Genomic DNA, 18,061 nt, shown 5'->3' on the forward strand with positions numbered 1-18,061 from the left:
CAGGTGTTGGTCTCAAGGACCTGATTGCTGCTTATTTTGTTTCTCCTACCCTTCTACGTGTAGTTAGGGTTGTTAAAGTAGGTAGAGTGCTGAGGTTAGTGAAAGGAGCTCGAGGAATTCGGACCCTACTTTTTGCCTTAGCCATGTCCTTACCTGCCCTCTTCAACATCTGTCTTCTTCTTTTTCTTGTCATGTTTATTTATGCCATCTTTGGCATGGCTTTTTTTATGAATGTGAAACATCGTTATGGAATTGATGAAAACTTCAACTTTGAAACCTTTGGTCAGTCGATGATTATTCTTTTCCAAATGTCCACATCAGCTGGTTGGAATGGTATTTTGTTAGCCATAATGGATGAGAGTGATTGTGAGCTACCTAGTGACCTTTCAGAAGGAGATTGTGGAAGCAGGAGTATTGCAGTGGCATACCTTGTTTCTTATCTAATTATCAGTTTTTTAATCATTATAAATATGTATATAGCTGTTATTCTGGAAAATTATAGTCAAGCCCAGGAAGAAGTTGAAGAAGGCTTGACTGATGATGACTATGACATGTATTATGAAATATGGCAGAAATTTGATCCTCAAGGCACACAGTATATTCCATACGAAAAGTTATCCAACTTTATGGATGCCCTTGAGTTTCCTCTTAGACAACCTAAGCCTAATAAGTACAAAATTATTTGCATGGATATTCCTATATGTGAAGGAGAACAGGTGTTTTGTGTTGATATTTTAGATGCACTTACTAAAGAATTCTTTGCTACAAAGGGCCATGTTATTGATGAAACTGTAGAACTAGCAGAAGTTGTTCCAGCTAAAGACAAGAGAAAGTTTCACCCAATCAGTAGTACTTTGTGGAGGCAACGGGAGGAGTACTGTGCACATGTGATTCAACAAGGATTTAGGCTCTTTAAAGAAAGAAGAATAATACATTTTGAGAAAACAGCCACTAATATTGAAAGTTATGACTCTGTGTTTTGTTCACAGTCATCCAGTGAGTCTGGTCATCCCACAGATGTGTGATAAGCACTACGTTTCATACTACAAAAATATTTCTGATGTACAAGCAGCTAAGTGGTGAACTCCATCATTATCAAGCTATATTTTTGTATTATGTAAGAAAAAGAGACCAGACCATTCTACTTACAATATATTGGTTACTTAGAATGATAATAATGGTTTCCATGTTATTTTTCTAATGAATATTATTTCAGATTTTCACATCTTTAAGGTGTACCTATGCAAATATTAGGAGTCAAACCCTATGTTATTTGTTGAAATTTCAAGACATTGCTTCGTTTCAGGACTGACACAAGGTATGCTTTCACAGGATTCCTGTACTGTTTGATAAGCAGTTATATCATAATTATATGATGCTTGCTGAGAGTAATGTTATTGTACAGGGTTGTTAATTATAAATATCATTTATCTAATTACATTCCATCCCAATTCAAACATCTGTCCTTTTAACTGTATTTATTTTTTTATAATGGACTAAGTTGCTCAGCTAGACTTTAAAATAATATAATTATATTTTACTCCAGTCAGCATTCTTCATAATATATAATTTTATTTATTTTTTTAAAAAAGTTTGATTCCTCACTGTATTTTATGAAATTTTTATTTTCTGTATAAAACATAAAATACTGAGGTGGAGCAAGTTGACATCCATTCTACCTTTAATAAAGGTTTTGTTTTTCAAACTTAACAATCCCAACTGTATAGTAATTCACTATTATATTAATTGTCTTCCTAATAGCAGTAACAAGATGTAAAAGTAAAGAAAGTGTAAAACTTAATGAAAGGGTAAATGGTATTGGTGAATATAATTACATCTGATTTATCACCTGCAATATCCATTGCTTTGTTTCATCAACCTCCAAAAAATCTGAAGTTTGTTTTATATATTGTTCTATTTAACCCTAATACTGAGGTCTGTCCCATGTAGTTTCCACACCAAAATATGTATATCTATTTAAATGAAGAATTAACTATCTACATAAAGAAAATTTATTTCTAAAAGTTGCTCCCTTACCCTGTTATGGGAGTGAAGTGATACTAAAGTGGTCTCAGGTGAAAGATGGATGCAGTATTGCTTCACAAGGACCATTTTCTTTCTCATGTGCCTTTATGTGTTGTCAGTTTCCATGGAACACATCATGCATCTGCAATAATTTTCTCATATATATAATGATGATTCATGCTTGCATTAGTACTAAGAGTTTACTTTTAAAATCCTGCAGTGTTTCAGTTATTTTTCAGAGATTTTAATTTTACTCTATTAATTAATAGTACCATTCTGATTATTTTAAGTTTTTTCTTTCGTTTAAGAAGGAACCATATCTTTTAAATGATGAATTGAGGTTGCATTTTTTATTTCATCCAAACCATGTAAGAAATGGTCAGAAACACAAAATAATGTAATGAAGAAAAAAAAACCAACACAATTCCTGTATTGTAATTTCTTTCCAGTTCTATACTTGAATCAGCATTTTCAGGATGTTTTTACTTTGTAATACATTTTGAACTTCACAGTTTGTAAAATGTTTGCTGTACCTACAACATGGAATAAATTTTGATAATTTACTCAAATTTAGGTTTGTAGATGCTTTTTTTTGTCACACAATAATTAATTTTTCATTATAATAAACATTATTTTATAAAATACTTAACACATCTCATAATGATAGATTAACATACTGCACAGTTGTTCAAGGATATTACTCAAATTAACAAAAAAAAATCAAAGTAGGAAAATTTATCTTAAACTAAGCAAATTGTACAAATCTACATAGAGTATGATGTATACAGAAAAGCAGGAATGTGATAACATACATGGTTATTTCTGAAAATGTGCCCTGTGGTAATTCCATTACACGTGAACTAATTTTCCTAGTAAATATTTGTTTTTTGGTTGTAACTGTGGTTACAGAAAAAGCAAACAATTATATATTAAAATAATCAGGAAACATCACACCTACAACTATATCTTATATTTGATTTTTTTTATATCTCCTTTATAGAAACAATATGTCCTAGCATCATTTTACCAGTGTTTAACACAATATTAATCTGTTTAGTTCCGTAGACGAGATAACTCGTCAAAGCCGATCGGTAACATGGTGCCACGAACGAGTTAATTCGTTCTCAATAATACCTAACTTCAATGCTAGATGTCAGCACCATACATGCATTTGACCTACTTACAAACTGTTTCACTTTCGATCCAAAATGGCATCATGAAAAAAGTTACAAAATGAAGAAGCATTAGAGTTGTATTGTAGCAGCAGAAATACTTGGCATTCAACAGGTTAAGGTTGTTTACATTTCAGATACATTGTGAAAAAAAAGTTATTGATAAAGAATGAAACACTATAGGAATATTTCTGCATTATAACTTTTGTATGGTAACACATAGATAAAAATCAAGAAATGGCAGGATCAACATCCTGTATACTAATAGCATTTTTCTGGTATATACTAAGTAAATACATACATGCAAAAAGACCAAAAACATATTGTACAAACTATAAATTACAAACTTTATAATAAAATAACAGTAAATAAGTAGAACTTAGTATGTTTAAATTATAACCTATTTGAGTTTTAAATGTGAACTTGGGAGTTAAATTAGAAGCAGATATACGTTCTTAAGCTTACAACATTTATTTTGAAAGAAATAGAAAAGCAATAAATGAGTTATTAAAATGAGAGAAACTAATAATGTGTCACCTTCTTGAACAGTGTTTCCTTAAAAGAGATGTTCAGTGATAAAGATAATTTTACTAATAATTATGTATATTTATTTTTAATATGTTCATTGCTGGTCTTCCAAAAGAACATTTTTTGCAAAGATTTAAACTTAATGGTTTTCAACAATATGATTTACTAAAACTGTATGAAATATGTAATGGTGCTATTAAAATGCTACTTTTGCTTAAGGAGAATGATATTAATCAAGCTTTATACAAAACTGTATAATTTGTTGTAATATATACATTTTTAATATTAATTCAATAATATCACGATAACTTTCAGATATGAGTGCAAATGTGCATATTGTGGTGTGCATAGTTATTTAAAATCATTTATAAGGCTAAGTATCTAGTTTGACAGCATAATGATTAGGAAAAATGTAAATGAATATTGGAATTACATAAGAATATATAAATTTTGTTTATTTAACAAGTAATAGCATAGTTATCTTTAATTTCATTATGTATTGTTTAGATAAGTAATTGACTATTATCACTGCAATTAGTCTGTTTTAAATGTAAACCTGTTTCATTAGGACCAACTACTCCAAACTAGCTATATGTGTTGAATAGTAATTTCAAGTTTGGCAACCCATATGAACTTTTAATAATTTTTTATTTTTTTCTTACAATTTTAGGCTTAATAATACATTGCATTTTATATACAGTGTTTCTCCACTGTTTGTGGATTTCTACTTCCTACTCTATAGTTTGAAATATATATTTCTCTGTCCAATAAATACAACACTATCTTTTGAGCTAAAAGTTTGAAAGACTAAAACACTAAAAGTAAAATGTAACATGTCCTATTTCCTTTGGTTATTAAACCAAATTAAAGTGTCACTCACATACAATAATTGTGGAATTGCACGTATGCCTCAAGGTTGAAATAAACAGTAATCAATAACATGCTTTATTTATAGCTTTAATTACATGGATAACTGTAAACATAAAGTGACACAGTTGTTGTTGAAAGGTAGTTTTTGTTTTTTTTAATATTGTCAAGATCAACCTGGAATGAGTGCACCAGTCAATTTACATCTAATATTATGGTGACTGCTTGGAAGAATGGTGGACTTGACATCACATGATATAGGTGATAACAGTAGATGGGTAGAAGGTTTTTTTGTGGATACTAAACCTTACTGTGTATCAAGCCTAAAGTAAAAACATTGCAGGACCAACTTCTGCTAGGAAACATGAAATTGAAGACTGTTGCTTCAAAACTGAGTTCTGGTAGTGGGATCTTGGGATTGGACCTACTGTGTAAATTACCAGGCAATTTTACTTGTACAACAGGTTAACTGCAATTATGCCAGAAATTCATCCAGTGGTGACCACAATGAACTACCTAAAAACAGAAGACTGTTGGCATGCATGTTAAATAAAATGTGGTAAACCCTCCTAATGTCCAAGTGATACTCTCCAGTGTACTATATATGCAGTCTATTGCATTGTCAGTTTCTATTGTGGTGGTAGAATAAATGCATAAAACACTGGTTCAGTCTGGAAGACAGGCCACACTAGCTTAAAAAGTTAAGTATTGTACCATTATTAGCTTATAACTATTGACAATTGGCTATCAACTTCCAGCATGAAATAGTTAATGATTCAGTTACTGTTTGGTTGGTTGGTTCAGTTGTTTGCTATTTACTGATGCAAAGCAACTAGGCTATCTGTATCCAACAATAGTAACTGCATGGTTATTTTCAGAGGTAATTGTTAGCAATTAAAAATGAATGTCCAGATTCTGTGAGGACTCTAAGATAGGTGAACATGAATGTGGTAATACCCGATGTATTTCCACCACTGTCTATAGCCGAATGTTTTGATGTGTGGAAAGGCTCTAATTGATTCAGTACATATCTCACTTCTGGATGATAAAAGTAGACCTAAAATTGCTGCTAGCTCTCAAAAAAGATTATGTAAATTTAGTTTCATGTCTCTAAGTCTGTAACTGAAAAAGGTAATTCACAAATGCTATTCACTATTGATTACTTAACTAAATGGACTGAATCTTATTCATTAACTGATGCATTAGCACAGTCATCTCAGATGTATTTCCTCAACAATGAAAAAATCCACAAAGACCAAGGAGTTACATTTAACAGCCAGTTGTCTGAACAGATGTGATAAGTGTTAAATGAAGTGAAAATGTGTATTCTTTATATCATCCTATGTTTCATGGTTTGGCTGAATTATTAGTACACTGTTGAGCATATACTGACTAAGTTTGATAACCCTAAATGAAAGTACCATCTACCACAAGTTATAACACCATACTGTGTAACTGCTGACAAGATGTTCTTTGAATTTCCTGATATTTTGATGAAAGTATAGCTCCCTAATGTGCAAGTACAATGAGTTACTTTGGGAAAAGCAGTTGAAAGACCCAGACTTTGCATGACAATAGTGAAGTTGTTCATGTTTCAGGTACTTTGCAAAAAACAAACAAACTTACAAATGGAACAGCACAAGAGGATTTCTATATTGTGATGTTTTTGGTTGTTGTTTTCTTTAAGGTAGCACAGAGATAAAGGTTTTATAACAGTCAATGTCCATCACAAAATAAAAGCAGCCACATGTTAAAAGATATGTTATAGCAAAACAATAATGGCATGAAAATTCAAAGCTGATGATCAGATATGTCGTGGTATTCATTTACATCCATAAATAATTCTATTCCAGTTTGACTAGCTTATATTTCATCTATCAACAGTTTAATGAAGTACGAGTTACAGCAGTTGTATGACGCACACTGAATGTGCCATGAAGCTTACACTCTACATCACTAACAAATCTCTAGAAAACTGGTAACTTAAAAAAATCAATGGTAGATAAGCAGATTGATCTTGTCTCAGCTGATAAGGAGGAAGTCACTGACAGCAAATATCTAACTGTTGATAAAAAGTTGTTGGATATGTAAGTGGAAAAGCAGTCCATCTGCTCTTATTATTAGCCAAGAGTCAATTACTTAGTTGTTATGGATGGGATTAACTGTTATCAACTCGCATTTTCACAGTATGATGTATATGCAATACATCATATTGTAGCTACTTGATTATTTAACAGATAGGACTGTTGGTTAATAGAAAAATAGGTGACCACCTAGCACTCCCACAGCCCTTTGGTCTGAAGGACCAATAGTTACAGATTTTTGGTTTTCGTAGAGAAAAAAGGCAACATTGAATGAATAAACAAATTTGCAGATCCATAACAGATTAATACAATCTCAAAAGAAAAGTTTAAAGGGGCATCTTGGCACCTGTTGCCCCTGATATCTTGCTCTCATTTTTAAAAACAAAAATATTTCAATTTCAATCTACATTGTACAGCTTATTGCATTGGCTTAGTGTCAAAATAATTTTGTTAAATAGAAACTTTGAGCATGTTTAATAAGTCAGAAGTGTAACATTTGTTGTCACATCACTAAGGAGCAAGATTTTTGAAGGTCCATTTTCTCAGAATAGCTAGATTGCCAAACCCAATTCTGATGCATAAATATGTGGGCTCTGCAGTCAATGCTATACAGCAAAATAATACCGGGGTAAATGATAAGGAATTGCAGCCTTTTATGTCATATCCTGGAGTATTTTATCATAAAATTCCAAAAATTTTATCCAATTAATCAACTTAACATATTCACTGTTAAAAACAACTTACACCTTTGACATAATGAATCATCACCAAAAAATGTACAACTGAAAAATTATGGGAACGCAAGGTAGAAATGAAGTAGAGGTAGTACCACGTGATGACTGGTCCAGGGATTTTGTCATTATAGGCCATAACATACAGTTGTGTATGTTTTAACCAAAAAATTTGCATATGGTTACGAATTTCAAATAGTGGACAATAAGATGAAGGAAAGAAAAAGTTGTAATTCTTGGAATGAGCAAGTGATATATCAGAAGGTTATGGTAGAGATAAGAATTAAATCCTAAAGGTTCACCATTTTCTATTTACCAAAGATGAGCAACCATGAGCAATTCTTATTTATAGACCTATTTCCTCACTTTTTTATATTCATGATAAATAAATTACCATGGAGCACCCCATAAATAAATGTAAAAAAGTCTCTTTCTTAGACAATAGTGTTACCTCTTTTATATACAATAGTAATTTAACTCAAGTAGTGAATTTACCTTTCTAATATTTAGTTACCATAATTTGTATCTACATTTACTATAGATACAGTATACGAGGGATCCATATATAAAAAGCTACTGCCTCAGTTAACTTTTTTTTTTGCACACCAGATGACACTTTACATAAAAGGCCACTTCTTCAGGTAGTGATTTTATTTTACAATATTTACATATAGTTTATCAAAAAGTATTCCTATTTAAAAAGCCACTTCCCTCTCTTTAAGTGGAAGCCACTATTTTGTTTAAAATAAAGAAGTTACAGTCAGGGAATCCAATATAAGAATCTAACTCATCTGCATATGGTTTTTTATATAAAGATCCATTAAAACTGTAGCACAATAATTCCAGTGGACATAAATGAAATGTCTAATTTGTTATAGTAAAATATATTTGCTGCCTTAACATGCAGAATCAAGACATCCACATGCTACACAAGATGCGTAAAGTAGAGGTTAGGATACAGTGTACATAATATATACGAAAGATATGAATGCAGGAAAATAATCAACCCAACACCTAAACATCTCTAAAGTATGTGTAAACAAACAAGTAAATCATGCAAACAGCTGGGAAAAACCATTTGGACTTACATTATAAATAAATTATTTGGACACAAGCATGGTATGCAGTTCTGTGAAAGTCATATCTATTCGATCTTTAATTGCACCTTTTATATATCTGACCTCACATGGTTGAATGTTCTTCTAAACTAATACATGCAATTTTCACATAACATAAATGGTAAGGAGAAATATGATGAAGTAGCAATGTCTACTGAAAGAATTCACCCTAAAAATAGTGATAAATAAATATGCAGTCAAACCAATTCCTTGAATCAGAGCATATATGTAATGTGGTTGTCTAGTGGGCCATTTACAACCAGATTTTTTCATTCCATTTATCATTTCAATAAAATTATATTGTATTTGCTTTTAAGCAAAGGAGACTGAGTGCAATGCACTGTTGTCAAAGGTGTTTAGGTTTCAATGTAATGGGTTGATCCAGCACAGTAGAGTGCTCAGTTTTTTTCTCAGATTAAGCATTAAGAAGAATGACAGATCAATGTTGATATCAATATGAAATTTCAGGAATTGCAAAAACAATTTTTGTGTAACATACTTTGAAAGGAAACTTAGTTGATATGTCATTTGTTTTGTATGGTTAACCACTCAGAAGATACAGATATTTGGCCCTTACATATGTAGATATACGATGCTGCATTTGTTAAACTTTTTTATAAAAAAAAACAAAAACATTTCAGTTATACATAAACACAAACCAATGTTACAATAAAGGACTCTCAGCCTTCCCAAGATATATTTGATTGTTTAGAAAAGGAAATGAACAAGAATAAAACCAACCATGTAAATACTAATTTATCTATACTGAGTTAAGAGTACAGAAATTTCACAAAGAGAAAGAAAAATGTTGTCTTCAATGGTGTACCAACAATGATTCAGTATGGATGTGAAACAGATACACCAAAAACATAGTAAATCAGGATGAAACTGAAACAATTTTAATAAGTAAAAGTTACTGCACCAAAGAAATGCAACATTTTAGAAAACAACAACCAACATATAGGGCTATGTGCTTGTTGCAGTCTTTATTAATGAATATTCCAGAACACAAACACACATTTCATGAACTAATGAAAGTAATTACTACTTGAGAAGAAACTTAGAGAAAAATTTACTATCAAATCAGTTAATAAAATAAAAACTTAAAAATTATATACACACATCATGTTTTGGAATTGACTATATTTGCCAGTGTAAAGATAATTTTTACTTTTAAAAAAGGCATTTCTGATTTGAGATGTACTGATCTCATCCATCATATTTAAACATTCCTAATACATCAAAAATAATTCCTGTAATGTACAGTAATTTTCTAAACATGTTTTTATAGTAGATTATTATATCTTAAAGTTTAGTATTTTTTTGTGAAAGAAGAGGAGATTAATTGTGATAAAAAAACTTTGTAATGTTCTTTATTACATGCTTGTGACTTAAGTTATGTCATACTGAGCTGTCTGTAGCATTTGAAAAGCATAAAAATACACTTGTGATTGTATTGTGTACTACAGAGCATAGACAGTTAAAAATAACATCTGAGAATTTAATTTACAAAAGTAACATCCTAGACTTGCTTGATAAGAGGTTGTCCTATGCATCAAACTTCAAAGAAATACATCTAACTGGCTTAAAATAAAATCCAGGGTCATCTTATCCACCAGCAAATACATTACACTAAATTGTAAAAACTTACAAAATAATTTATGACAAAAAATATCATGGAACTAACAGTCAATGCCATAGCAAGGTATACAGACAAATAACAAGGAGCTCCTAGACCCTTTGAATATTAGGATCACTTGGAACAAACAGTCTGCCATTATGAATAAGTCCAATAGTAACTATAGTGTTTGACCAGAAGTACTGTTTTGGTCATATAAAACAAGAAATCTGTAGTTAACTTTAATTTTGCATACCACAAATCTTGCATGCTTTATTTTTGGTTACCACTAGTCTTCAGCTGAATTCCCCAATCACCAACTTAGTTTTTTCCTTTCTTTTTCAGTTAATTAACTGTTTCATATTTGAAGTGCTTCCTCATTTGTTAAATGAAGCCAGAAGTGGAAGCTTAAGGAAATTACTGAACAATTCAATATTTTTTTTATTTCTGATGTTTATTGTATGGTCAAAAGGACTCTGAAATTGCAGGGCCACTTCTAGGAATGCTTCATCTGAACAATATTATTTCAAACCTTGCATCTGCCTGACTTGAACTTATAATAAATAACAATTAGACAAATGCCATCAAAATGCAATTTCCATAATGATAAATTCATCTGTTTAAAATTTAAAAAAAACATAAGTAAACAATCAAAAGAGATCCATACTTAAAAACCACAACAGAGAAAACACCACTGTCATGGCAGAAAAACAATTGTGGTGGACAAAAGATCAGGTCTTCTTCATAAAAGTTGAAAATTTTTGCTCTATTTCATAAACAGTGATTAATGTGTCTGAAAAAAAACTAGTATATTAAGGAAAGGAACCACCTTATTAATAACATGCTTACAAACAGAAAGACCTAGAAGTTACACCAAACCAGAATAAAATAAATTAGATATGTACAGACTGACTTATCAAATAATAAATACAATTACTTATAAAACACACAAACAAGAAGTGCCAAGTTAAACCAAAGCAGTCTCAAAAACTGTTTAGAAATACAAGTGACATCTAATAAATCAAATTAAATAAAGTTTTGTAAAAACGAAAAAAGAAACATTTAAACATTGGATGACCACATACTGCAAGAAGAACAACAGAAAATTCTAGAATTGTAGAGAAGGTCTTGGCAATCAGTGAGGACAACTTACAAAAACATTTGAAAATAAGAGTTGAGCTGATGCCAAAAAAGAAAACAACAAAATAATTTGTATATAAATATTTTATTAAAATATAAAATACATTTAATTCCTAAAAAGAAAATTAGTGGATGCTACTTCTTTATAAAACTCAACATCACATGGAAATAAAAGTGGACTATAGATGGGCTTTATTTAATTTTGCAAGGCATCAATACATCTACTTTAAAATCAGATCACTAAGCTGCAGATATTGCAAATTTTGTTTTTAATTTGGCAGGTAATACTTTTTATAACAAATTGCATCTCTACAATGAGTTTTATTAATATTGCTGTTTTATTAAATTTCATAATACAACTCTTGAAGACCTGTAGGTTGTAGATACAGTTATTCTCATAAATTTTACAACCAGTTTACTTCTTAGGAAGCAAAATGGTGAACAAAGATATCTGTACAAAATTTGTAAAATGATATAAATACATGCTTCATAACTTAGGCCTTAAAGGTTAGTCAACAATTATGGTGAAGTCACAATGTACCAGTTTATAATAATTAAATTCTCAATGATGCTCTTAAGAAACTTGTGTGAATTATTTTCTGATATCTTGCTGACTCAACAAACTCAAGGTTAAAGCAACACAAAGCAGCAGCATATAACAAATAAATGTAATTTAAAGGTCACTGTAAAATATTGCTTGCAAACCGATATTGAACATGTAGAGAATAAAAATGATTTTGATTATTATGCACCTTATGAATTTTTGTGTTTAAAAAGTTTTTAACTTCCTTTATGGTAGATGTGTTTTTGTTATTAAAGATAAAAGAATGGAAATAAAATTATGTAACTGATAAAACCAAACTAAATAAGAGTTAATTTACTGACACTTAATCTTTATTTTGAGTAAATTTTCAAAATGTAGTGTTTTATTTCTTTATAATACAACTTTACTGTTATAGTACAAAGTTTATATGCATATATGCCCAAGAGTGGCTATAACTTATTCTGACAACTTTTTAACATCTATACCTATGTGAGGTGTTTATTATTAGAATATGGAGCTTACTGTTTAAAATTATATTTATATAGCTAGAAAAATGTGTCCAAAATTTTAATTATAGTATTTTATAATATGTTAATTGCCAAATTAATATTACCTTCTCATCAAAGGAAGCTACTTATTATACATCAATCCAGCAACAAATATACTTAATCTGATATACTGTTTTTATGTTCTTACTCACAACGATTAGAATGCACTGTTTCATTGGTTAGGTTAGCCATCAATGTTAGCAAAATATTTACTCATAATCCTAAAGTTTAACATACCTTACTCAAAGGTAAAATCATGCAACATTGGTTAAAACTTGTATAAAATATGCATTAATAATTTTAAAGCTATTTAATTTAATAAATAACTTAAGGACAATATGTTAGTGTAATGCACTAAGACAAAAACATTATACATCAACTTTAATGCATTTGGTAACTATTTTTAAGTTTCTACCAACCCAAACACACAAAATCAATCTTGAAATACTGACTGAGTGAAGCACTTTATTCAACATACAATGCATCTTTTCGTTTGAAATAAATACACTGAAAGGAACATCAAATCAAAACAGATATTTTAGAAAAAACGACTTTTATAAATGTTACTTTAAGTATTTCAGATAAAACAATTTAACATACTTTAAGCATATAAAATCTAAAGCTAGTTAGTTGTAAAGCTAATTATACTTTTTTTCACAATTAAGTGAGCAAAGCCTAGCCTTCAACAAAATTTCAAAGCAAACATAGCTGCCTGAAGAGTTATGAATACAGGAAGGTAATAACAAAAATGGATAAAAAGCCAAAACAAAAATAACTTTAATTAATAATTAAAGGGTAAAAACACCCCTGAATAACTATGTTATAGAATATCACATTTAAAAAGTTGAAAGTTTCACTGGGATTCTCTGTGAGCAGAACAGCCACTTAATAATGGTCCATCTTAGCCAGGTCAGCTGACCCCCCCTTCCCAAGATAAGTGTGTGCGTGGCAGCAAGAGTCTGTGAGATTCTAACAAGCAACAATCCTGATAACATTATTAAAAATAAAAAACATAACTTATTTTCTTTAACTCTTACAACAGAAAAGCTGAAAATACAAAAGTCAGACTAAAGAATTGCATAAAACCACCTTAATAAATTATTATTTTTTTACTTTATAATTTGGTGTTCATTACTCTCAGTTTAGTTGGATTTGATAATTTTATATACCACACTTAGCATAATTTAATTTCTTAATACAGGATTTTAATCTCACAAATAATTATTTTTACTTTTTAAAGAAGATCTATAAAACACTCAACAACATTTCTGATGATTAGTTTATTTTATTCCTAAGTTTGCCTTTTCCTTAATAAAAGTGCAAAAATATTAAATTTAATGAACAGAAAGCAAAATAATGAAAGCAATAACAGTAAGTTTTAATGAAGTTATACAAGGACATTTAAATTGCATTTCAGTTTCTTATTTTCATTTAATTTAGTAAAAACAGATTACAATTTTTTAACAATTTCTCTTTCTGCACATTTAAAGAAAAATCACATAAAAACCAACCAAGTTTTATGCTTTATGAAAAAAAATCTTTCATTTGTTTTAACGTTTACCAAATTTGTTAATTTTACTTACACTTTTGTAAAGATAAACCTTCTGTTTTAACCAACAATAATTTACATGCATCATAAGTTCAAAATCTGGGTGAAGAGAATAAGATTCTCACATTTCTAGAGAAAAGGATTTTTTTTTTTTTCATCACAGTTTAAATGTTAGGCTAAGAAAAGAGGCAACAAGAGAAACCACTTTATTTACTCACTACTAATTTCTCATAATGAAGCTTATCCAAAACATAATCAATCTTACTCATCTTTCTCACATCAGCATTTTTTAAAATAAATTCCTGGTTCCTTATCTGGTCATATTTCATTATGTTAAATGTTTATTTTATTACTATATATATATATATTTAAAGCAATAATGTTAATGAGATTAATAACTCTCCAACATTTTACTTGTAACACAAACTTACTTTCACCTCATTGTACATTTCAATTTCACTCTTTTAATCATTAACTGGTTCTTCTCACAAACCCAATTTCCCTTTAATTATTAATTTCCAACTACGTTACTTGTGTAATAAAATCTTTACCACTTTCATCAGTTTTCACCATAGAAACAATCATCATTTCTCTTTCATTAATTATCACATAAATTAAAATTTCAATTTTCCATTGTGATGTTCCATCCTGCATCTTTAATTGCTAATACATACCCTTTATACTGTAAAACTTTAATAGAAAGCTTCCAAAAATAATTTATCTACATTACTTTTAATTTTGAGTTTTTTTGTTTCATATTTTAACAATAGTTATACTAGTTAGTACAATTCACCAATCATTCACTGCAACCATACAAAGATATATATCCTGTTTACATTAATATTCCTCACAGTTAAAACTAGTACTTATAATCTCAAAAATAAATATATATTACACACTAATTAAGAGAACCAAATCAAGTAGATTTTATAATAATCATAAATGTACTCAAAGAATAATTACAAATAATTAAGCATCATTCATTATCAAATAAAATTGTTAAAGTCTTTGATACTTTTTTAATAATTGTCACCATCTTTTTATCCTTTTTTAACATTATGCATTTTGTATTTGCAGATTACAACTCAGATTGCAAGTAAATAATAGAATTGAATGAAAAGTGTAAAAATATAAATAGTCAGGAAAGTTTAAGAAAATAATCCTCCAATTCTTTGTAGCTTCAGGAATGATCAAGTTTCCCAAACAAAGACAAATCAGTTATCAAATATTAATTATTATTCTCAATTTAAAGAATACCAAAAAATGGTAAAAATTTAGAAACTATTTTCAAAACTATAAACTCAATGAAAAGACTAAGTTAAAAGGAAGCCTTTTTCTTTTCACAGTTACATTTTCTTATTTTAACATGAACCTTTCAAAAGGTTAAAACATACCACTGATTTAAGAACAGCTTCCAACAAACAGCACAATATAAGAATACTCTCTAAGTGTCTCAAAGCATCTTTTCCAGTGTCCACTTGCATTCCCTAACAATAACAAAACTAACATTATATATATTTCTGTATTTGACCCATTAAATCTCAAGCTGCAACATCATCAGTTCAGTTTATACCTTCACATAAAGGATTTTGAAGTGAAAGAGTCATCACAAAACATATGTAACAAAACAATATATAATAATACATATTTAATACATTACACAACACATGATCATTTACTCTTTTCTTTAAAGCTACACACAATTTCACTAAAGTAGTTAAGTTTGGGGTAAAAATGTCTAGTAATTTTTTATATTTATGAACCTCACAGTGTTTGTGAAGTTTGCAAATAAATTTGAATTACAGATAAAATGATGCAACAATTTTATTAATTGTCACAAATAATAAGAATAAAAATCAAATCACTATAATTTCTTTAATTAACCATAGTACCACCAGATTACTTTTAAAAACAAACATTTAAAACTATAAGTCAAGGTGTTTAAAGTACCTGAAAATTGTAATTAAGTAAAAAAAATGTTTATATTTTTTAATTATAACCAATAGTTGTGAGAAATTCAACCCTGTATTTACCATCTGAAGACTGAGTTTGAATACTTTCTAATAAGCAGACATTACAATTTAAATTACCAGTTCAATTTCTAAAAAAAAGTTTCAAATTACCAACCATCAATCTAGAAATATTTTGCTCATCTCTACATGAAGCAAACAGCATGAAAAGATTTTATAAACATTTTTTGACACCCTATTTTAATCAAAATTCTGTAACAAATTAACAAAAGGTTAAACAATTTGAGATAAGAAATACTTATTTCTCACCATCTAGGTAAAATGTTTTGATTTTTTCCAAATTCATATTGACAGATTTTTTTTAATAGCCTATGTAAAAGCTTTTCACAAACCACTAATGACAAACATTTTTATGCACTAGATGTTGTTTACATCACAAATGTTACTCTTACAAAATCTTCAGAAGAAAGAAATTAAAATTCTAACCACATGATAAACAGATTATCATGAATATTAAAGAAACTGGAATGATCATCACATATGTAAAAAAGGAAAAGGAGAAAGTAATCATAACAATTACAATAGCATTATCATTAGTTCTTTAACATCATTAAAATGATTTTGTTTCCCTGACTTCATCACATACTGCCTGTGGATCACAGGAGTCAACACACAAATACTGTTCATTCACAAAGATAACAATGGAACAGCAGTAGTGTTACTAAACATACAATTTAATTTACTTTTAGTGTATAGTTTGACAATGCTAACGAGTGAGAATAAATGCATAATTTTGCTGAAAAAGAATGTAGCAAGATACAAATACATTTCCATTTGACAACAGTGGCTAGTGAGATGACTCAAGTAACATGTTAAAACAAAACTTCTATATGCACTGACTTCAATAACAACATACATAGGTTAATGTTGAAGAATATACACCAGTTTAAGAGCTACTTCTATTTACAAGGCAGTACAGTTAAAATATCTGCACCACACATCTACCAAAAGCCTTGAGGGCAGTAAAATTATTTGATATTCACAAGATCTAAGTATATATATTACTTGAGTTAAACACACAGTGAAACATCATCAAACTCTGAATTCATAGCCAGTCAAATAGCAAGGGTAATACTTTGATACATGTCATCTAACAGCCAATCAGTGACTTTGGGCTTTGTACTACATATCAAGTCATTTATATTTTAATGAACACCATGAGGAAACTTCAGTGATTTTGTAAAGTAGGAATTTTGCTACAAATAATAAAGTAATTTTTATTATTTGCAAAAATTTATTTATTTTATCATCCTGATTCAACAAACATAGATTAATTCTTATTTTTATTAACCAAAAACCAAAGAAAACAATTCATACTTCTGGATTTGTACATCGGGCTGTATTTAGCAGATGCTTAAACCCAAATACAAGTAAAGTTGATGTTGTCAGCATTACACACAAGATGTAATTCTCAACAGTTCACACTGTAGAGTCTCTACACTGCTGCTGTTGTTTTACATGAGTCAGAAGGACTAGAAGAAAAACCTGCAGTCAAATAACAACAGATAACACTTGGGTAAGGCAGATTTCTGTTGTATTAATAGAGAAGGTACACATGTTTACAGATCAGATACAAATAACTGGAGCTACATTTGTTGCGGAAGAAGAGTAATATGGCACAACAAGACACGAGTTGGCTGACCTTTCTGAAGAGGAATGTTCAAAGATCCTTGATGAACACCCTCCAATAAAGGAACCAGCAATATGATAAACTCAAAGAGCACAGAGTAAGCTAGCTACCAACTAAATAGGAGATGGAGCACCAACTAACTCACCACTACACTATGTCCACAAGTGGCCCAGGTGGAGCTCCTGTGGGAGCGTACAAGTAGCGATGGGCTTGACAGTCAAGAAATTGGCAGTACACAGGAGGAACCCACCTGGGCCTGGCTGTGCTGTTCCAAACTTGCTTCTTTATGATCACTACCTTAACATCTCCATGTAGACCTGTTTATGTTTTGATAACATCTCTGTTACTGTTATCAACTTCTTCAAAGTTGCCTGAAAGATAATGTTATAGATTTCTAATTATGTTCAAAGTTCTGTAAAAGATGCCCCAATAAAGTAAAATCTAAAGTTTATTAAAGTAGTTTTTCCCATATTATGT

The 18,061-nt window shown here is 29.8% G+C and overlaps 2 protein-coding genes across 11 annotated transcripts in view; one reads left to right on the plus strand and one right to left on the minus strand.

Annotated features, from left to right (window-relative positions):
• The window catches only part of LOC143249469 (sodium channel protein para-like), a 182,529-nt gene extending 180,480 nt beyond the window's left edge, over positions 1-2,049 (plus strand). The window contains exon 30 of the mRNA XM_076499372.1: positions 4-2,049. Coding sequence (XP_076355487.1) covers positions 4-1,025 — 1,022 coding nt within the window. The 3' untranslated portion in view covers positions 1,026-2,049. The remainder of the gene's footprint in view (positions 1-3) is intronic.
• LOC143249470 (ras GTPase-activating protein 1-like) overlaps positions 1-18,061 on the minus strand; it is an 83,934-nt gene that overhangs the window by 13,049 nt on the left and 52,824 nt on the right. For 2 of the 10 annotated variants that reach the window (XR_013027795.1, XR_013027793.1), the window contains exons 24-26: positions 17,730-17,955; positions 15,319-15,411; positions 11,356-13,344 (exon numbers count right to left, since the gene is read on the minus strand). Coding sequence is in view for 2 of the 10 variants with exons in the window: in XM_076499374.1 (XP_076355489.1) it covers positions 17,878-17,955 (78 nt within the window). In the remaining 8 variants the exon portion in view is untranslated. Of the gene's footprint in view, positions 1-2,037; positions 2,168-11,355; positions 17,956-18,061 lie in introns of those variants that run through there. The other 8 variants (XR_013027789.1, XR_013027790.1, XM_076499374.1 and 5 more) reach the window with 6 other exon arrangements.

The sequence above is a fragment of the Tachypleus tridentatus genome, chromosome 4 (genome assembly GCF_004210375.1).
Source record: "Tachypleus tridentatus isolate NWPU-2018 chromosome 4, ASM421037v1, whole genome shotgun sequence".
Taxonomy (NCBI): Eukaryota; Metazoa; Arthropoda; class Merostomata; order Xiphosura; family Limulidae; genus Tachypleus; species Tachypleus tridentatus.